The following is a 22,859-nucleotide window of genomic DNA, read 5'->3' on the forward strand; positions in this document are numbered from 1 at the left end:
CTCAAGCTGCAGGGTGAGACAGTAACACAGTGACCTCTGACCTGCTCAAGCTGCAGGGTGAGACAGTAACACAGTGACCTCTGACCTCAAGCTGCAGGGTGAGACAGAGAGACAGTAACACAATGACCTCTGACCTCCTCAAGCTGCAGGGTGAGACAGTAACACAGTGACCTCTGACCTGCTCAAGCTGCAGGGTGAGACAGTAACACAATGACCTCTGACCTCCTCAAGCTGCAGGGTGAGACAGTAACACAGTGACCTCTGACCTCAAGCTGCAGGGTGAGACAGAGAGACAGTGACCTCTGACCTCCTCAAGCTGCAGGGTGAGACAGAGAGACAGTGACCTCTGACCTCCTCAAGCTGCAGGGTGAGACAGTAACACAGTGACCTCTGACCTCCTCAAGCTGCAGGGTGAGACAGTAACACAGTGACCTCTGACCTCCTCAAGCTGCAGGGTGAGACAGAGAGACAGTGACCTCTGACCTCCTCAAGCTGCAGGGTGAGACAGAGAGACAGTGACCTCTGACCTCCTCAAGCTGCAGGGTGAGACAGTAACACAGTGACCTCTGACCTCAAGCTGCAGGGTGAGACAGTAACACAGTGACCTCTGACCTCCTCAAGCTGCAGGGTGAGACAGTAACACAGTGACCTCTGACCTCCTCAAGCTGCAGGGTGAGACAGTAACACAGTGACCTCTGACCTCCTCAAGCTGCAGGGTGAGACAGTAACACAATGACCTCTGACCTCCTCAAGCTGCAGGGTGAGACAGTAACACAGTGACCTCTGACCTCCTCAAGCTGCAGGGTGAGACAGTAACACAGTGACCTCTGACCTCCTCAAGCTGCAGGGTGAGACAGTAACACAGTGACCTCTGACCTCCTCAAGCTGCAGGGTGAGACAGTAACACAGTGACCTCTGACCTCCTCAAGCTGCAGGGTGAGACAGTAACACAGTGACCTCTGACCTCCTCAAGCTGCAGGGTGAGACAGAGAGACAGTGACCTCTGACCTCCTCAAGCTGCAGGGTGAGACAGTAACACAGTGACCTCTGACCTCAAGCTGCAGGGTGAGACAGTAACACAGTGACCTCTGACCTCAAGCTGCAGGGTGAGACAGTAACACAGTGACCTCTGACCTGCTCAAGCTGCAGAGTGAGACAGTAACACAGTGACCTCTGACCTCCGACCTGCTCAAGCTGCAGGGTGAGACAGAGAGACAGTGACCTCTGACCTCCTCAAGCTGCAGGGTGAGACAGTAACACAGTGACCTCTGACCTCCTCAAGCTGCAGGGTGAGACAGAGAGACAGTGACCTCTGACCTCCTCAAGCTGCAGGGTGAGACAGAGAGACAGTGACCTCTGACCTCCTCAAGCTGCAGGGTGAGACAGTAACACAGTGACCTCTGACCTCCTCAAGCTGCAGGGTGAGACAGTAACACAGTGACCTCTGACCTCCTCAAGCTGCAGGGTGAGACAGAGAGACAGTGACCTCTGACCTCCTCAAGCTGCAGGGTGAGACAGTAACACAGTGACCTCTGACCTCAAGCTGCAGGGTGAGACAGTAACACAGTGACCTCTGACCTCAAGCTGCAGGGTGAGACAGTAACACAGTGACCTCTGACCTCAAGCTGCAGGGTGAGACAGAGAGACAGTGACCTCCGACCTCCTCAAGCTGCAGGGTGAGACAGTAACACAGTGACCTCTGACCTGCTCAAGCTGCAGGGTGAGACAGTAACACAATGACCTCTGACCTCCTCAAGCTGCAGGGTGAGACAGTAACACAGTGACCTCTGACCTCAAGCTGCAGGGTGAGACAGAGAGACAGTGACCTCTGACCTCCTCAAGCTGCAGGGTGAGACAGAGAGACAGTGACCTCTGACCTCCTCAAGCTGCAGGGTGAGACAGTAACACAGTGACCTCTGACCTCCTCAAGCTGCAGGGTGAGACAGTAACACAGTGACCTCTGACCTCCTCAAGCTGCAGGGTGAGACAGAGAGACAGTGACCTCTGACCTCCTCAAGCTGCAGGGTGAGACAGAGAGACAGTGACCTCTGACCTCCTCAAGCTGCAGGGTGAGACAGTAACACAGTGACCTCTGACCTCAAGCTGCAGGGTGAGACAGTAACACAGTGACCTCTGACCTCCTCAAGCTGCAGGGTGAGACAGTAACACAGTGACCTCTGACCTCCTCAAGCTGCAGGGTGAGACAGTAACACAGTGACCTCTGACCTCCTCAAGCTGCAGGGTGAGACAGTAACACAATGACCTCTGACCTCCTCAAGCTGCAGGGTGAGACAGTAACACAGTGACCTCTGACCTCCTCAAGCTGCAGGGTGAGACAGTAACACAGTGACCTCTGACCTCCTCAAGCTGCAGGGTGAGACAGTAACACAGTGACCTCTGACCTGCTCAAGCTGCAGGGTGAGACAGTAACACAGTGACCTCTGACCTCCTCAAGCTGCAGGGTGAGACAGAGAGACAGTGACCTCTGACCTCCTCAAGCTGCAGGGTGAGACAGTAACACAGTGACCTCTGACCTCCTCAAGCTGCAGGGTGAGACAGTAACACAGTGACCTCTGACCTCCTCAAGCTGCAGGGTGAGACAGAGAGACAGTGACCTCTGACCTCCTCAAGCTGCAGGGTGAGACAGAGAGACAGTGACCTCTGACCTCCTCAAGCTGCAGGGTGAGACAGTAACACAGTGACCTCTGACCTCCTCAAGCTGCAGGGTGAGACAGTAACACAGTGACCTCTGACCTCCTCAAGCTGCAGGGTGAGACAGAGAGACAGTGACCTCTGACCTCCTCAAGCTGCAGGGTGAGACAGTAACACAGTGACCTCTGACCTGCTCAAGCTGCAGGGTGAGACAGTAACACAGTGACCTCTGACCTCAAGCTGCAGGGTGAGACAGTAACACAGTGACCTCTGACCTGCTCAAGCTGCAGGGTGAGACAGAGAGACAGTAACACAGTGACCTCTGACCTCCTCAAGCTGCAGGGTGAGACAGAGAGACAGTGACCTCTGACCTCCTCAAGCTGCAGGGTGAGACAGTAACACAGTGACCTCTGACCTCCTCAAGCTGCAGGGTGAGACAGTAACACAGTGACCTCTGACCTCCTCAAGCTGCAGGGTGAGACAGTAACACAGTGACCTCTGACCTCCTCAAGCTGCAGGGTGAGACAGTAACACAATGACCTCCGACCTCCTCAAGCTGCAGGGTGAGACAGTAACACAATGACCTCCGACCTGCTCAAGCTGCAGGGTGAGACAGTAACACAGTGACCTCTGACCTCAAGCTGCAGGGTGAGACAGTAACACAGTGACCTCTGACCTCAAGCTGCAGGGTGAGACGGAGAGACAGTAACACAATGACCTCCGACCTGCTCAAGCTGCAGGGTGAGACAGAGAGACAGTGACACAATGACCTCCGACCTGCTCAAGCTGCAGGGTGAGACAGAGAGACAGTGACACAATGACCTCCGACCTGCTCAAGCTGCAGGGTGAGACAGAGAGACAATGACCTCCGACCTGCTCAAGCTGCAGGGTGAGACAGAGAGACAGTAACACAATGACCTCCGACCTGCTCAAGCTGCAGGGTGAGACAGAGAGACAGTAACACAATGACCTCCGACCTCCTCAAGCTGCAGGGTGAGACAGAGAGACAGTAACACAATGACCTCCGACCTCCTCAAGCTGCAGGGTGAGACAGAGAGACAATGACACCAGGACATTTATAGTATAAGTAAGATTCATACAAGGAATCTGTCTCACGTGTTTGGTCGCACAAAGAGGACAAACAAAACAACACATCTAGAGTCATATCAGAATTGAATGATTGAGACACATCAATCAATTGCTCAGAATTTCATACACAACTCCAAATCATTTATATATAGTACAGGAAGGACAACACAAATATCTATAGAAATAAATAAATAAAGATGATATAAAATTATAATTAATTATATGCGACTATCGATCTCGATCTCTCTCTCTCTCTTTCTCTCTCTCTCTCCCTCTCTCTCTTTCTCTCTCTCTCTCCCTCTCTCTCTCTCTCTCTCTCTCTCTCTCTCTCTCTCTCTCTCTCTCTCTCTCTCTCTCTCTCTCTCTCTCTCTCTCTCTCTCTCTCTCTCTCTCTCTCTCTCTCTCTCTCTCTCTCTCTCTCTCTCTCTCTCTCTCTCCCTCCCTCTCTCCCTCTCTCTCTCTCCCTCTCTCTCCCTCTCTCTCTCCCTCTCCCTCACACTTTCAGGTGAGTTCCAGCTGCGTCTGCGCCAGCTGGAGAAGTCCCTCCTGCAGGCCCTCAACGAGGTCAAGGGTCGTATCCTCGACGACGACACCATCATCACCACGCTGGAGAACCTGAAGAAGGAGGCGGCGGAGGTGACGAGGAAGGTGGAGGAGACGGACATCATCATGGCCGAGGTGGAGGCCGTGTCCCAGCAGTACCTGTCTCTGTCCAGCGCCTGCAGCAGCATCTACTTCACCATGGAGGCCCTCAACCAGGTAGGACCGCCCCCTCTTTCCTCCATCCAATCACAACCGACGCTTCCCTCGGACAAACGGGCAACAGTTCTGATTGGAGGATCAAGAAAAGAGGGCAGGGCTTGAGATAGTTCCAACGTGTAACGAGCACATCGTTTAACCCTTTCACTGCCACTCTACCAAAGGGTTAACCCTTTCACTGCGACAATACAGAAGGTTAGTGGCCGAATCTAGTCACATGATTCTCTTTCAGGGGCAGTGAGGATCGTGAAACGATGTGCTTATTCCACATATAGGTGGTTGAGTCTAAGGATGCGTCGCGCTCCTGCAGGCAGAACACTGTCAATACGTCACTCTTGTCAGTTTGAGGAATTTTTGGCGGACACGAATAAATGTACAGTGTTTACTCTCTTAACCCTCTCACCACCACTCTCTCATACATTCACACACTCCAGACCTCCAGAAAACACAGCAAGCGTCACATGATGTTATCTTGATACACATCATACTTTCTAAAATGTCATACTTCAGACTTTACGACCCACATATCTTCTCCAGGAAATGTACTTTTCCAGCGTTACCTTGATATTCCGACTACACCTCCGACCACACACACCAACGCACACACTGACGCTGTTTTCTGTCCTCCTCCTCCTCCTCCAGATCCACTTCCTGTACCAGTACTCCCTCCACTTCTTCCTGGACACCTACCACACGGTGCTGTATGAGAACCCCAACCTCACGGGCATCAGCGACCACACGCAGAGATTGGCCGTCATCACCAAGGACCTCTTCCAGGTAGAGCTGTCCGCCCCGCCGCTCCATCACAGGGCCTCCCCAGGACTCTCACTAGGGGGTGGTCTGGAGGGAGGCTGTGCCCCCCGTCTGGGAGGCCAAAAGACTTGCAATAAAGAAAGCCATTTCCTGTCATTTCCTGCAACTGAAAAACATACAATACAGGCGGATAGGTGGCGCAGCGGACATTGCACTCGTCACCAACGCACCGGTATCGAATCCGGCTGTCGGTGTTGCCTTGGTCCGGCCGTCATACTAACTCAATTGGCAGAGTTAGCGGGTGGGAAGTCGATGGGTGGTAATCTGGACGTTGTAAACAGCGATTCCTACAGGTCGGTTGGGGCGCCTGCACAGCAGAGACAGGAGAATGGCGGGGGCAGTGTGAGCCTCCTACACGTTACTCCTCGCCAAATGAGAGTCCGCGCTGGCAGGTGAAAAGATGCGACTGGCTGCCTACACATGTATCGGAGGGGACATGCGATGGGCTTCTATCCTCCCTACAACCGGCCAGTGTGGGGCACATGCGAGCAACGATCAAGACAGGGGAGGGGAGAATTGGCACGGCTAAATTGGGATGGGAGAAAAATAGAAAAAGAGGAGAAAAAGTGGATAAAAAAAAGAAAACATACAATACAATACACAAGGGGAAGTTCAAAATAAGTTATTTATTTAAGTACAGTGTATAATGTTGCACAATAGTTTAATGTTGAACATGAAAACGCATGCACGCATGCATCCACACACACACACACACACACAGAGGAACAGAGGGCAATCACGTATTAGACAATGATGCGTCTGTTTCTAAGATGGCGCCAAGCTTTCACTGCAAATCTATTTTTAAACACATAGTGGCGCTTAGGTTTAGGGAAATTTAGCAATACATATTGCTGTTATATTAGCTGTCAGTAGAATTAACTTTGCTTGCTAACTGTTAAAGAGGTGCTATATACCTGTTCGAATCCAGCTCACAGCTCCGGCGTTGTCACCAGCTTGGCTGGCCGTTCACACTAATACAATTGGCAGTATTAGAGGGTGGGAAAAAGCTGGCGGGGTGGGTCCGGGTCGTTGTAAACAGCGACTCCTGCAGTTCGGTCGGGGCGCCTGCTCAGCGCGGATAGGAACTAAGGGGGTTAGTGTGATCCTTCCACACGTTACACCCTCTCAGTGAGAGTCCGCACTGCCAGGTGAAAAAGAAGCGGTTGATTGGCTAGACGTGTGTCGGAGGAAAAAGGAGGGGGAAAAAGATTAAAAAAAAAAAAAAAAAAAAAAAAAGAGGTGCTATATATAACATTCAGCCACTAGATGTCGCACTAGAGCACCGGCACGTCATTATCCAAAGAGGTGCAGTCCACGTGGGGAAAATGGGAAATAGGGAGGGCATACATGCACGCAGCGGGATTTTTTTTCGTAGCCGTAGTTTGCGAAGACGCTCTCTGATTGGCTAGCCCGCGTACAGCGAAGACCCTCTGATTGGTTTAGCTCCGAAGGGCTCTGGGATAGAAATGTCCGCCTCACACATATATTCTCTGCTTCGAAGTGGTTATGCTTTGGCCCTCTTTCGAAGTGGGTTATGCTTAGAGTTTGGAATCAGGGCTGGTGGTCCATCGCCCTGCTCTAAAGATAAACTCTAAGCATAACCCACTTCGAAAGAGTGAAAGGGTCAAGGCGGAAGAGCCCTTCGGAGCTAAACCAATCAGAGATGGTCTTCGCTGTACACGGGCTAGCCAATCAGAGAGCGTATTCGCAAACTACGGCTACGAACAAAAATCACGCATGCAGGCAACATGTAAACAACAACATTCATTTTGGACCCACAAAACTTTAAAAAATGTATCAAGAATTATTTGGGGGGGAAAAGCAAGACTTTTTTCCCCCACTTTTCCAAAAGCTCTGTGGATGTATTAGTTGAAAAATAAAACAATAAATAAAAAGATTACTCTACATAAAATGTGTATCTATAGCACCTTTAACACTTTCGCCGCCACTGGGGCCTGTCTAATATAATGGTAGAGGGCCAGCTTTTGTAAACAAACGTGGGGGTGTTTGTAGAGCTAAATCTATACTTTATAGTATTGCTATCTGTCCATTCTCATTGTCAATTGAGTCCATAAACCGTCCCTTCAAAATGGCTTAAAGAAAAAAAAATGCATCAATAGGTTCTCATTTTATAGCGCTGTGAATATAAGCATTATAGCGGATTTGGTCTAGTATATTTTCTGGAAGGCTAGTTATAGAGCTAATAGCTGCTAACGTTATATCCAATGGCATTTCCGTTTTACAGATGCTACAGAAATAACTCAAACCGCATATGATCCGGACGATCCCAAAGCATCTATGCATGAAAGGGGGGGGGGGGGGGGGGGGCGGGGGAAGTAATTTATTATTATTGATTACCAATAACCATGTTCGTCTAAGTAGCCACATACGCTGGTCGGCTGGTTGAGTATCATAGCAAGCTCTGATCAGCATGTAATTTACGTGAAAAAGATCTTACCATGAGCCGGTTGGATCCCCCTGAGCATTTCCCCGTTATCGATCGCCATCTGGTAGATCGATATGTCTATTGACTGATGATAAATCCCCTTATTGCATGGTGAAATCTGCGATTCGAAACGTAATCCAAGCTACAGGCTGCAGATCCAGAATCCAGCTAACTGAAATCTCTGTTGAAAGAAAAAAAATAGACTGATCCGTTCGCCCACAGGGCACACTGCAGTAGCGTGATAGCGCCCCTAAGAGGATCTGGCCGGTATTGCACCTTGTCGAGTTCATAGAGTAGGGAAAATCTGCAGTGCCGCTCGGCGACCTTGAATAGGTTATTAAAATGGAATAAAAGCAATAACAACTTCCCACGGAGATCTCTGTGATTCTGTCCACAACGCATGGATTCGAAACACGGATTTCTCCGTGCTTTGTCCCCAATATGTTAACATCAGATTCAACACACAATGTCAGGAAAAATAACACACACAAGAAAATAATGAAATATTGAAAATGGTATCGACACGGCTAAATGGTTTTAACAGGTGCTATGAAGGTGGTAGAAGCCTGCTTATCTTTTAGTGTGTGTGTGTGTGTGTGTGTGTGTGTGTGTGTGTGTGTGTGTGTGTGTGTGTGTGTGTGTGTGTGTGTGTGTGTGTGTGTGTGTGTGTGTGTGTGTGTGTGTGTGTGTGTGTGTGTGTGTGTGTGCGCGTGCGTGCGTGCGTGCGTGCGTGTGTAGGTGGCATTCAACAGAGTGGCCAGAGGCATGCTGCACCAGGACCACATCACCTTTGCTATGCTGCTGGCTAGAATCAACCTGAAGGGCATGCCCGCGTAAGAGAAACACACACACACACAGAAGCGCGTGGCTAACGCTAATGGCACGCATACCAGCGAGGCTAACTGCCTAAGAAAACAGGCACAGAGGCACTGAAAGAGGATTTCACCCATCTAATGAACACACTAGACAAATATCAAGATGTATCCATCAGTGGACCAATTGCATGCTTTCGCAGAGGACAAGAAGCCTTCCGTTGACTCCTTCAGACATTAAGCACCCCCCACAGCCCAAATGGAATGATAAAAAAAGATATATTAATAAAAAAAACTAAAAAAAGACTATTGGCAAATTTTGGCGACTACAAGTCGACTATACAAATCCTTAGTCGGGGACAGCCCTAGTATGAGTAGTATTACACAAGTACTGAATTAAGATAAAATAAGATGTTCCATTATTGATCCCCTTGGGGAAATTCAGGCATCATAGCAGCATGGGGGAGGGGGGAGGGGAGGTACAGGTAGTAGAAGACATACAGGTACAGGTCACAGAATTATAGTACAGTGGAGAAGTAAAAATACAAATAGAATAAAAAGGCAGTGTAAACAATATACAGTATAATTAACTCTGGACATGCGCAATAGGCGCAACAAGGTGCGAGATGAGGGTATGTATGCCCTCTCAGTTATTTTGCCCTACAATAAATATAGTTACAATATATAATCTAATAATCTACATCTAATCTAATATATAATCTAAAAAAAACGAACTGCTAAAATGCTAAATATATGCAATATATAATCTAATAATCCAATAGTCTAAATTGAATCTAATATATAATAAAAAAAAAAAATGCCAATTGCTCAAATGCTAAATATATGCTCTGATAAACTATACAGTATTCACATAAGGTGCGGTATGCTTAAGGTAAGTATATTGTTTTATTTTTTACAGTAATAGTCACTATAATTCTCCCCGTAACGCACTTGTGTGTCCCGACAGCGAGCCCCCGTACGACACAGAGTTCCTGCACCTCCTGCGCGGCAAGGAGATCGTGCTGACGGGCGTCACGGTGCCCAACGTGAAGGACCTGACCACGGAGCAGAGCGAGGCCATGGTGCGCCTCAGCCGCGTGTTCGCCTTCAAAGACCTGGTGGAGAAGGTGGAGGCGGACGAGGTGAGACGGAGGTCTTCTCCAGATGACTGTTATCATCTAATCCATAAACCTGTTATCATCTAATCCAGAAGACTGTTATCATCTAATCCAGAAGACTGTTATCGACTGTTATCCTCTAATCCAGAAGACTGTTATCGACTGTTATCCTCTAATCCAGAAGACTGTTATCGACTGTTATCCTCTAATCCAGAAGACTGTTATCGACTGTTATCCTCTAATCCATAAACCTGTTATCATCTAATCCAGAAGACTGTTATCGACTGTTATCATCTAATCCAGAAGACTGTTATCATCTAATCCATAAAACTGTTATCATCTTCTCCAGAAGACTGTTATCATCTAATCCATAAAACTGTTATCATCTTCTCCAGATGACTGTTATCATCTAATCCAGAAGACTAGACTGTTATCATCTAATCCAGGACTGTTATCATCTAATCCAGGACTGTTATCATCTAATCCAGGACTGTTATCATCTAATCCAGAAGACTAGACTGTTATCATCTAATCCAGGACTGTTATCATCTAATCCAGGACTGTTATCATCTAATCCAGGACTGTTATCATCTAATCCAGAAGACTGTAGTCTGTTATCATCTAATCCAGAGGACTGGAGATTATAGTCTGTTATCATCTAATCCAGAAGACAGGAGATATAGTCTGTTATCATCTAAATCTAAATAATATTCATATCTCAGGTCAAAAGCGTGTTCGGAGGTCAGTTTGGGAAATCTATTTGTGGTGGGTCTGTTTGATATTGTGGTGTGAAATGTTTTAGACCAGTGATCCTTCTCGTCACACTTTACTCTGTGTGTTTGGGACTTCAGCAGTTCTTCATGTGGATGGAGAGCAACACCCCCGAGCTGTCAGTCCCCTACCTGTGGAACGAGGAGAAACAGTCCAGTGAGTATTAACTAATCAATCAATCAATCAATCAATCAATCTGTCAGTCCCCTACCTGTGGAACGAGGAGAGACAGTCCAGTGAGTATTAACTAATCAATCAATCAATCAATCAATCAATCAATCAATCAATCTGTCAGTCCCCTACCTGTGGAACGAGGAGAAACAGTCCAGTGAGTATTAACTAATCAATCAATCAATCAATCAATCAATCAATCAATCAATCTGTCAGTCCCCTACCTGTGGAACGAGGAGAGACAGTCCAGTGAGTATTAACTAATCAATCAATCAATCAATCAATCAATCTGTCAGTCCCCTACCTGTGGAACGAGGAGAGACAGTCCAGTGAGTATTAACTAATCAATCAATCAATCAATCTGTCAGTTCCCTACCTGTAGACTGATGAGAAACAATCCAGTAATATTAACTAATCAATCAACCAATCCAGCGGTTCTCAAACTACGGGTCGCGGGGGTAGGTCACAGTGGGGTTGCGTATTGGCAAAAACTATTTAAAAAGATCAAGCGAAAATCCGCGATCCCAACTCCACCTGGTTCTCCAGCTGGCCGCTGTGTGTATTTGCCCCGTCTCGCCCCCTGCTGGCCGCTGTGTGTATTTGCCCCGTCTCGCCCCACCTGGCCGCTGTGTGTATTTGCCCCGTCTCGCCCCCTGCTGGCCGCTGTGTGTATTTGCCCCGTCTCGCCCCACCTGGCCGCTGTGTGTATTTGCCCCGTCTCGCCCCACCTGGCCGCTGTGTGTATTTGCCCCGTCTCGCCCCACCTGGCCGCTGTGTGTATTTGCCACGTCTCGCCCCACCTGGCCGCTGTGTGTATTTGCCCCGTCTCGCCCCACCTGGCCGCTGTGTGTATCTGCCACGTCTCGCCCCTGCTGGCCGCTGTGTGTATTTGCCCCGTCTCGCCCCACCTGGCCGCTGTGTGTATTTGCCACGTCTCGCCCCACCTGGCCGCTGTGTGTATTTGCCACGTCTCGCCCCTCTGCATCAACGGAGGCACAGTATTTCAATACACATCATACATCCTGTGCAGAGGTATAATCACTGAGGCCACGTCTGGTCTTTTGTGAGTCAGAGGAGCGCAAAGTGCCGCGGCGTGAATGACAGCCCTGCGCAGGTATATCGTCTGGTCTTTTGTGAGTCAATGTGTACAGTACACTACTGGGATATTTGTGATCGACACTGTCTCGTAACTAAAGCACTTCCGGGGGGGGGGGGGGGGGGACTTTCCAGGCCAAGCATATAAAGCTGATTTGATTCATTTAACCTGGACACTCGCAATGGATAGGTTTGTTGTCAGAAGCGGCGCGTGTGTTCCAAATGCTGGCAATCCCAAATGCTCCCATCCCACTGTTAGTCGTTATGCCAATTCCCAACCCCCTTCCTGGTTGTTGCGCACCCCACCCTACTGTTGGTCCGAGAGGCCGGAGACTGTCACATGCTTTCCTCCGACGCATGTGCAGCCAGCCGGCAGCCAGCCTGGCCGCGCAGGTTCTCACCGGGGAGAGTGTAGCGTGTGGGAGGCCGCACTACCTCTCTCCAGATCCTACCCTCGCTGAGCAGGCGGCCCGACCGAACTGTAGGGGTCGCTGTCCACAACGCCCAGGACCCACCCACGGCTCCCCTCCCCCTAACTCAGCCAAACGAGTTAGTATAGCGATCAGCCCGAGCCAAGGCAATGCTGACTCTCCGGGAGTCGAGACCACAGCCTCTTGCATTGGTGACGAGCACAATCTCCGCTATGCCACCTGACCGCCTCTACACACACTCTTAATGTGAACTTCCCCGGCGCTCTTCCTGTTTCCACTTCCTGCTCAGCTCCCATTGGCCAGGCGATTCACCAGCTGTTGCTGATCCAGGCGTTCCGCCCGGACCGCATGCTGGCCATGGCTCACATCGTGGTCTCCAAGGTGCTGGGAGACACCTTCATGAGCATCATCGAACAGCCCATGGACCTGGCTCACATCGTGGACAGTGAGGTACACGTACACACATATTTTAATGGTTTATTTATGTTAAGATAATAACACAGATGATGAAAATAACAGAAGCAGGGGAAAGCAGCGTCTCCTCCATACTGAGCTACCAATAACAGCAGATACTGAACGATACCTTGCTAACTGAGCAGCTACCAATAACAGCAGATACTGAACGATACCTTGCTAACTGAGCAGCTACCAATAACAGCAGATACTGAACGATACCTTGCTAACTGAGCAGCTACCAATAACAGCAGATACTGAACGATACCTTGCTAACTGAGCAGCTACCAATAACAGCAGATACTGAACTATACCTTGCTAACTGAGCAGCTACCAATAACAGCAGATACTGAACGATACCTTGCTAACTGAGCAGTTCCATAATGTCACTCTCGCTCTCACTCACTCCCTCTGCAGGTGAAGCCCAGTACTCCAGTGCTGATGTGTTCTGTTCCGGGCTACGACGCCAGCGGCCTGGTCAGGGATCTGGCTGCAGAGCAGAGCAAACACATCACGTCCATCTCTATCGGTAACAGAACCAGAACCAGCCTTCAGAACCACTCAGTGTTGAGCAGGATTTAACATGAAGATATGATATAGTATATTCTAATACAAATTCTTCTTCTTCTTCTTAGGTTCTGCTGAGGGCTTCAATAAGGCTGACCGAGACATCAACACGGCTGTGAAGTCTGGCAGGTGGGCCAAGGGGTTGTGTGTGTGTGTGTGTGTGTGTGTGTGTGTGTGTGTGTGTGTGTGTGTGTGTGTGTGTGTGTGTGTGTGTGTGTGTGTGTGTGTGTGTGTGTGTGTGTGTGTGTGTGTGTGTGTGTGTGTGTGTGTGTGTGTGTGTGTGTGTGTGTGTGTGTGTGTGTGTGTGTGTGTGTGTGTGTGTGTGTGTGTGTGTGTGTGTGAGTGAGTGTGTGTGTGTGTGTGTGTGTGTGTGTGTGAGTGAGTGTATGCATATGTGTTTGTTTGTGTGTGTGGTGCGTCCATTTATGTTGTTGTTCTACTCATCATGTTGGCCTCCTATAGGTGGGTGATGCTGGAGAACGTCCACCTGGCTCCTGGTTGGTTGTTATGTGTTGTTCTACTCATCATGTTGGCCTCCTATAGGTGGGTGATGCTGGAGAACGTCCACCTGGCTCCTGGTTGGTTGTTATGTGTTGTTCTACTCATCATGTTGGCCTCCTATAGGTGGGTGATGCTGGAGAACGTCCACCTGGCTCCTGGTTGGTTGTTATGTGTTGTTCTACTCATCATGTTGGCCTCCTATAGGTGGGTGATGCTGGAGAACGTCCATCTGGCTCCTGGTTGGTTGATGCAGCTGGAGAAGAAGCTCCACTCCATGCAGCCTCACGCCAGCTTCAGGCTCTTCCTCACCATGGAGATCAACCCCAAGGTGAACCACGTCACGCTCACACCTTACTCGAGGCCTTTGCACAGGATGTTTCATTGATTGATTAATTCTTTATTGACGAGAAATGAGGTGGAACAGTTACTACCTCCTACACAGAACACATCAACATCAAACCACGCATTAAAACCCCCTAAAACACATAGAAACCTACTGGAACACGCTGTAAATGTTTGAAGAGTATGCTGCACTAACGAGTCACCTTGCTGCTCCTCGCCAGGTGCCAGTGAACCTCCTGAGGGCGGGTCGTATCTTCGTGTTCGAACCCCCTCCTGGTGTGAAGGCCAACATGCTCCGGACCTTCAGCAGCATCCCTGTGGCGCGCATGTGCAAGGTGACCCTACACACACACACACACGCACGCACGCACGCACGCACGCACACACACACACACACACACACACGCACACCTTACCTGCACCTCACTAATCTTAATTTGCCTGTTTGATTTCCTTTTAAAATCATGAATGTCGGCTCACCAAGCATATAATCACAACGCCCTGGGTTTGAATTTGACCCCTGACCTTTGTTGCACGTCACCCCACTGCCCCCTCATGTTTACTTGTCAGTCTATACTGTATCTAACGAAGCAGCATCAATGTCTTCCATTTTCTTTTCAATTAGTGTCAATTATGTGAATATTTCCTCTGAGGTAACTCACCTCAGTCAGGTGTATTGGAACTTTGAAGAACTTAACATTCTAATGATGACGTTGAAATGGTTTTATTTCCCGTTACAATGTTTTCTAAGGCAATAACTGACAGGAAATACACTTGGGTCCAAACTGTTCCCCTAGCAACAGAACTCCAGTGAAACCGTCTGTAGAGCGGTCGAATTCTAAGATAGGATTCTTAGGAAGTGTTGTGGAGCGGGAACTTAGGGAAGATCGAGAAAGACTGGAATTGATTGATTACCGGTTACTTTATTAAGTAATATGGAGTCACATAGAAAAAGGTTGGTTACCGCGCGCACGGCTTCCAGAGAAATGTGTCTGAAGTTTCACAATACCTCTTGTCATATAACCTTCTGTATTGTCGCAGTGAAAGGGTTAACCCTTTGTCGTGCGGCAGTGAAAGGGTTAAAGATGATGGGGATGACCCGTCAGTCCTGACAGGTGTCATCATTCAGAATCATCCTGATCAACGCGTCACAGGACAAGAGATCACAGGGCTTAGCTCCTCCCCCTTTCCTCAAAAGCCTTGACCAGGTCCTGATGCCCCGCCTCCAACACCTGGGTTGTCCCATCTCCCTGTTCTGTACACAGTAGGCCTTGAGTCATATCAGCCCTCTTCCCACAGTACTTCTGTAAACATAAATTAACATTTAAGTAATTTTTTTTCAATATAAGTCTAGTAAAGTATGAATTAGTAAATATAATATAGTATGATCTGATGAGTAAAAAGGGGTGGGATTAAATAAGTGTATGCTTCTTCCCACTCATTTTCAAATATGTACGGTAAATGACAAAAAGAAAAAAGAAACATTTTAGTTTGACTTTTTTTCCTTATATATACATTTATTATTTGAACGGCTTAAGGCTATATCTGTACTAACTGATGTTTGTTTGTTGCGTTGCATATTTGAAATAAACTTCAATCAAGTCAAATAGGTTCACAGAGGACAGCTTTATCCTCACATGAACTTCAAATCACAGAAAGTTAACAGTCATTTATGATTTGATGGTATATAATAATACATTTTCCACTACAGAAGAATTCCCAAAGTCTCACCTGTAACCCCCCCACCCCTCCCCTACAGTCTCCCAACGAGCGCGCCCGTCTGTACTTCCTGCTGGCCTGGTTCCACGCTGTGATCCAGGAGCGGCTGCGCTACGCCCCGCTGGGCTGGTCCAAGAAGTACGAGTTTGGGGAGTCTGACCTGCGCTCGGCCTGCGACACCGTGGACACCTGGCTGGACGACACGGCTAAGGTGACGAGGCTGTGGCCGGACCTTATGCACTGAGGGGCTTTAGAACACAATGAGCTGCATTCCTACCAACATTTGTTTTTAATGTTGGATAGAAAGCAAATTACAAACATCCCTTGGCAGGTACTATGCAACAAAGCCCTCTCACCATGAACACACATGGTTTTAAATAATTTAATTTAGAGGGCGGCTACGTGGTGCAGTGGGCAAGGCGCTCACCACGAATACTGGAGACGCTGGGTTCGCCTGTTCGAGCCCAGCGCTCCACATTGCTTTCAGTTTAGCTGGTCGTCCGTACTAATACACATTGGCCGTATTAGGGGGTGGGAAACTGATGGGTGGGGATCGGGCGTTGTGGACAGCGACTCCTACAGGTCGGTTGGTGCGCCTGCGCAGTAGAATCAGGAAGCGATGGGGGCGGCGCCCCTCCAAAGCGCAGACCCCTGACGCTGAAAGATCGCGCCGCGCAGGTGAAAAGATGCGACTGCTGTTACCTCGAGTATCGGAGGGGACTTGTGCTATGTATGACTTAGTCCACATTGCAGCCGGCTTGTGGGAGGCAAGAAACAGCGTTCGAGACAGGGGAGGGTTGAATTGGATTATACGAAATTGGGATGGGAGAAAAATAGAAAAATGGGAGAAACAGTGGATCAAAAATAATCTAATTTAGAAAATACATTTTCGTAAAAAGAAAATTAATAAATAAAATACTTAGCCTACTACTTCCTCAGAATTGTCATGAGAATTGTCTGTCTGCAGAATCCATTACTACTTACTGCACATTTATATTCAGTAGGAAATTATACTGACTCTCTTCTCTAAACCCTCCACACACACACACACACACACACACACACACACACACACACACACACACACACACACACACACACACACACACACACACACACACACACACACACACACACACACACACACACACACACACACACACACACACACACAGGGCCGTCAGAACATCTCCCCGGACAAGATCCCCTGGGCGGCCCTGAAGACCCTGATGGCTCAGTCCATCTACGGCGGCCGCATCGACAACGAGTTCGACCAGAGGCTGCTCAACACCTTCCTGGACAGGATCTTCACCACCAGGAGCTTCGACAGCGAGTTCAAACTGGCCTTCAAGGTTGACGGACACAACGACATCAAGATGCCCGACGGCATCCGGTCAGTGGCTGCTTCCGATTGGGTGGAGAAGGAGGGGGGGGTGGTGTCATTTAGACCTGACTCCAGCCCCATCCTCCAATCACAACTGTTGCTTCCCGGGTTGGAGGATCAAGAAAAGAGGGCGGGGCTTGAGATAGGTCCATTTAGACAATCCAAGCCATCATATTCAACTGCATGGAAATAGGAAGTGTGATACAGTATCAACCTGAACTGTTTTTTGTATCAATTTACACAACAAATTGTGTACTACAATTCATACCAAAAGAAATATATTGCCCAGGCCTAGATCTGACCCTTGTGTTGAAATTCATACATAATGTGAGGTATATGTTACTAAATAAATAAATTACTAATAAATAAATTACTGGAGGTCAGGAGGACAGTGTGTTTCTGATAACATCTTGTCTGTAACACTGTGGGGCGAATTCACAAAGAATGGATTGCGCGGCGTTAATAGCACCCTTAACTGCGTGTGATTAGCACCCGCTATTTGCTCCGTCTTTGCGAGCCATTCACTAAGGATATTGCATGGATGAGATACTAGCGCAAACATGCCCATAGGTGTGCAATTTGCTCCTGATATCTGTCAGTGCAGTTGGCTCACGGAGCAGTTTGCACCTGACAGTGCTGTTGGCAGATATCAGGAAGGAGGAAAATAAATCCAAAATGAGGGAGAGGGAAGCTCTTAAATCCAATGCACACGGCGGGCGATTTCTGCCAGGCGACGATAGAATGTTAGGCCTAACAAAAATAATGGTTGGTTTCAGGTTGCCGACCGACCCTGCCGATTTAGGTGCGACCCAATATATTTTATGAGTTTTAAAAAAAAATTATATATTAAAAAAAAAAAAATCATTTTTTTTTTTTTTTTTTTTTTAAAGAATAAAGTTTCATAGAAATCTTAGTCAAACATTTAGTATTATGGATATTAAACATGCTGGCAGAGTACATGCATCCATGTTGTTGTGAACATTTTAACCCTTTCACTGCCACACGACAGCCGGTTAACCCTTTCACTGTGACAATACAGAAGGTTAGCCCTTTACTATCACACAACCGACGGCGATGCTCCATCATTAGCATCATTAGCTCCGCATCCGCGGAGCTAATGATGCTAATGATGGAGCATCGCCGTCGGTTGTGTGATAGTAAAGGGCTAACCTTCTGTCGTGTGGCAGTGAAAGGGTTAATTAAATAAAGAAATTCCCTATCCATAGTCGCCGTGGGAAAGAATAAAATAAAAAAAAATAAAAAAAAATTCCCTACCTACCCATGGCCAAACTGACAACCAACCTGAAACCAACTATTATTTTTGTTAGGCCTTATCGCTTCCATTGTTATGAATGAGAGAACCCACACAGCGGGAGACTTTCGAGCGACAATCGTGCAGCAAGTTCACAATGAGGAAATAACATGACTTCTACTGGTGTATCAGTTGTAATAGACATTTATTTATCAATACATTCATTGATCAATAACCTACATATTATTACCATGCTAGTTATGTTAGTTATTAATTAACTAAGTTAGTTAGTCATTTATATGTGCTGCTTAATATAGCCTACATAAACAAATGTGTCTGTTTATCGATACTCCCATCAATCGACAATCATGACGACGTTGCATTACTGCTGATCAGCAGCACGCCTTTCAGGTTAACTGGTGGAAAAAAAGTTTAATTGCTCACGTTAGCAAGCTATAATCTCCAGACATGTTTTGGCCATTCGAGACCGTTTTCAAATGTCCAATCTAACAAATTTTGTTTGCTCATAAAATGCTTAAAATGTTAAGTGTGATTAACTGATTATAATAGACGGCTGTTAATGTATTGCGACGTGCACGGGGCCAACTGCCTACAGACGGGCGTCGGAATGTTAATTTGAGATAAATAAATAATAATGGGTTAGATGCCAAACTTATTTTCATTGTATTGTGCTTGTGCTGCATGACAAATAAAAATTGCAGCATGATGCAAAATCTAAATCTCGTTACAAAATCAATCAATCAATAGCACCGACAACATTGGGGAAGCCGACAATGTTAAATAACAATATTTAAATAATAAATAAGATTGCATGGGATCTCTGGGTGGCTGGCTCAATATCATCCTTGATTTCATCGAGTAGATCAAGAATTGTTTGAGCTGGCAACCTGTGTCTCCGGATGATTTCGGTCTCGCTTAAATCAAAAAGTGATATTCTCTTTAGAAATATTCTTTCATGAGCACGCCTGGCATTACGATGCCTTCGCCTGGCAACAATTACTGCTGCCATGATCACCCGAGACGCTGGCAATGACACCCCTTTATAAATGCACTTAGTTACCACCAAATCTCTCAAGACGTAAATAGCGTCGCTTTAACTGCGCGTGGCAATTAGTGCCGACCTTTGTGAATTGGGAGTGTTTTTGAATGAGGCTCATTTGCATAGAAAGGGGCACATGTTCCGCCCATATTACCTCATTTAAATACTCGCAAATAGCACTGACGCACCGAGACGCAATGCTGATGGAAACGCAATTGCCACCGCATTTCACCCCTTGCGCTTCCTTTGTGAATTCGCCCCTGTGTCTTCCAGACGAGAGGACCGTGTTTTTCTGATAACATCTTGTCTGTAACTTTGTGTCTTCCAGACGAGAGGAGTTCGTGCATTGGGTGGAAATGCTTCCAGACACCCAGACGCCATCTTGGCTTGGGTTGCCTAGCAACGCAGAGAGGGTCCTGCTCACCACCCAGGGTATGCCCCCTCTTGGCCAATCGGCTCTCTGGAATTCTGTAGTCTGTAGTCACATGACTGTGAAGCTTCCTGCTTCTGCTTCCTCACCTGTCTACATCATCAACCCTCCACCTCCTGCTAAATGTCCCAGTTTATTCCTCCACTCTTCGGTTTGTCTTCAGTATCAGTCTGAACCGGTTAACCAGTCACACTCAGGGGCGGACCTAGCCCATTTGGCGCCCTAGGCGAGATTCACCACTGCGCCATTGCTTTTTTTTGCTTTTTTCTTCATAGTTCTCTAACGTTAGTCTTTCTTTCCTCAATGTTCAATTCTATAAACACTTGACCGATACCCATCAATGCACAGCGCTCTAGCATGTTCTGACTGTGAACACCTAAAGCTGAGGCTCAGACCGACCGACCGTTTTAGATTTTTGGCTCATTTTCCCTTATGTTAGAATTTTTTTAATGTAAAAATAATGGTTGCAGATATAGAGGGGGGCGCCAAAACTGCACAGAAAAAAAAATAAAAAAAAATAAAAAAAATAATTTTATAGGCGACCGCCTATATCGCCTGTAGGAAGGTCCGCCCCTGGTCACACTACTGACTGGTTAACCGTCTGTAGTGTGATAGTAAAGGGTTAACCGTCTGTAGTGTGGTCGTGAAAGGGTTAACCCTTTGTCGTGTGGCAGTGGTTAAAGGGTTAATAAACCAGACCGTTTTATTTAAAAAAAAAAAAAAACAGTAATGATAGTTCATAGCAGTCGTGAAGTTAATACCAGTAATGATCAGTAATTATAGTTCATAGTAGTCGTGAAGTTAATACCAGTAATGATCAGTAATGATGACAGTTCGTACTAAGTAGTCAGTCATGAAGTAATGGAAGGCAAGTCTGTACTGTGTAAAAACCCAACAGCAATGATCACTTATCACCAACAGATGTCGCCAAAACAAACAAGATTGAGGATCTTGTGGATTACCACTATCACAACTCTGATACTAGACTAGATTTTTAAGGAGGTGTTCTGCCCAAAGCTGGTTTGTCTCCTCACCCTCCAGCAGCAATATAACACATCCGTCATGTTGCTTCACCCTGGTACTGACCCCAGATCAGATGTTAGTACGGCTCATCATCACATTCTCCTCCACATTCAACACATTCACATCCATTCTCTCCTAAAACCTCCTCCAGATTCCCGTTCAACCTGTGTCTTTTCCTGAAAGCATCTCAAATGTATTCCTGTCTGTATACCTTTGTTCCACAATTAACTTCTTCTCCCCCTGCCTCCCTCCCTACCTCCACCCTCCCTCCACCCTACCTCCCTCCCTGCCTCCACCCTACCTCCCTCCCTACCTCCACCCTACCTCCCTCCCTACCTCCACCCTCCCTCCACCCTACCTCCCTCCCTGCCTCCACCTACCTCCCTCCCTACCTCCACCCTACCTCCACCCTGCCTCCACCCTACCTCCCTCCCTACCTCCACCCTGCCTCCCTCCCTGCCTCCCTCCCTGCCTCCACCCTGCCTCCACCCTACCTCCCTCCCTACCTCCACCCTGCCTCCCTCCCTGCCTCCCTCCCTGCCTCCACCCTACCTCCCTCCCTACCCCCACCCTGCCTCCACCCTACCTCCCTCCCTGCCTCCCTCCCTGCCTCCCTCCCTGCCTCCACCCTACCTCCTCCCTGCCTCCCTCCCTGCCTCCCTCCCTGCCTCCACCCTGCCTCCCTCCCTCCCTCCCTCCCTGCCTCCACCCTGCCTCCCTCCCTGCCTCCCTCCCTGCCTCCCTCCCTGCCTCCACCCTGCCTCCCTCCCTGCCTCCCTCCCTGCCTCCACCCTGCCTCCCTCCCTGCCTCCCTCCCTGCCTCCACCCACCCTCCCTCCCTACCTCCACCCTCCCTCCCTGCCTCCCTCCCTGCCTCCCTCCCTGCCTCCACCCTGCCTCCCTCCCTGCCTCCCTCCCTGCCTCCACCCTGCCTCCCTCCCTGCCTCCCTCCCTGCCTCCACCCTACCTCCCTCCCTGCCTCCACCCTGCCTCCACCCTACCTCCCTCCCTGCCTCCACCCTGCCTCCACCCTACCTCCCTCCCTGCCTCCCTCCCTGCCTCCACCCTGCCTCCACCCTGCCTCCACCCTGCCTCCCTCCCTGCCTCCACCCTACCTCCCTCCCTGCCTCCACCCTGCCTCCACCCTGCCTCCACCCTGCCTCCACCCTGCCTCCCTCCCTGCCTCCACCCTGCCTCCACCCTGCCTCCACCCTGCCTCCACCCTCCCTCCACCCTACCTCCCTCCCTGCCTCCCTCCCTGCCTCCACCCTGCCTCCACCCTGCCTCCACCCTGCCTCCCTCCCTGCCTCCACCCTACCTCCCTCCCTGCCTCCACCCTGCCTCCACCCTGCCTCCACCCTGCCTCCACCCTACCTCCCTCCCTGCCTCCACCCTGCCTCCTCCCTACCTCCCTCCCTGCCTCCACCCTGCCTCCACCCTACCTCCCTCCCTGCCTCCACCCTACCTCCCTCCCTACCTCCACCCTGCCTCCACCCTACCTCCACCCTGCCTCCACCCTACCTCCCTCCCTACCTCCACCCTGCCTCCCTCCCTACCTCCACCCTGCCTCCACCCTACCTCCCTCCCTGCCTCCACCCTGCCTCCTCCCTACCTCCCTCCCTGCCTCCACCCTGCCTCCACCCTGCCTCCTCCCTACCTCCCTCCCTGCCTCCCTCCCTGCCTCCACCCTACCTCCCTCCCTGCCTCCACCCTGCCTCCACCCTGCCTCCACCCTACCTCCCTCCCTGCCTCCACCCTGCCTCCCACCCTGCCTCCACCCTGCCTCCCTCCCTGCCTCCCTCCCTGCCTCCACCCACCCTGCCTCCACCCTCCCTCCCACCCTCCCTCCCACCCTGCCTCCACCCTGCCTCCCACCCTGCCTCCCTCCCTGCCTCCACCCTGCCTCCACCCTGCCTCCCACCCTGCCTCCCTCCCTGCCTCCACCCTCCCTCCTCCCTCCCTCCCACCCTG

At 49.2% G+C, this 22,859-nt stretch overlaps 1 protein-coding gene across 1 annotated transcript in view; it reads left to right on the forward strand.

Annotated features, from left to right (window-relative positions):
- The window catches only part of LOC311240163 (cytoplasmic dynein 1 heavy chain 1), a gene marked incomplete at both ends in the record, with an annotated part of 161,618 nt that overhangs the window by 130,149 nt on the left and 8,610 nt on the right, over nucleotides 1-22,859 (forward strand). The window contains 13 exons of the mRNA XM_084328703.1: nucleotides 4,247-4,500; nucleotides 5,143-5,277; nucleotides 8,498-8,592; nucleotides 9,539-9,713; nucleotides 10,541-10,616; nucleotides 12,447-12,607; nucleotides 13,028-13,139; nucleotides 13,246-13,306; nucleotides 13,883-14,006; nucleotides 14,242-14,355; nucleotides 15,780-15,950; nucleotides 16,915-17,132; nucleotides 19,764-19,867. Of these exons, the coding sequence (XP_084184829.1) occupies nucleotides 4,247-4,500; nucleotides 5,143-5,277; nucleotides 8,498-8,592; nucleotides 9,539-9,713; nucleotides 10,541-10,616; nucleotides 12,447-12,607; nucleotides 13,028-13,139; nucleotides 13,246-13,306; nucleotides 13,883-14,006; nucleotides 14,242-14,355; nucleotides 15,780-15,950; nucleotides 16,915-17,132; nucleotides 19,764-19,867 (1,800 nt within the window). The remainder of the gene's footprint in view (nucleotides 1-4,246; nucleotides 4,501-5,142; nucleotides 5,278-8,497; nucleotides 8,593-9,538; nucleotides 9,714-10,540; nucleotides 10,617-12,446; nucleotides 12,608-13,027; nucleotides 13,140-13,245; nucleotides 13,307-13,882; nucleotides 14,007-14,241; nucleotides 14,356-15,779; nucleotides 15,951-16,914; nucleotides 17,133-19,763; nucleotides 19,868-22,859) is intronic.

The sequence above is a fragment of the Notolepis coatsorum genome (assembly GCF_963971535.1).
Source record: "Notolepis coatsorum genome assembly, chromosome: 14".
Lineage (NCBI taxonomy): Eukaryota > Metazoa > Chordata > Actinopteri > Aulopiformes > Paralepididae > Notolepis > Notolepis coatsorum.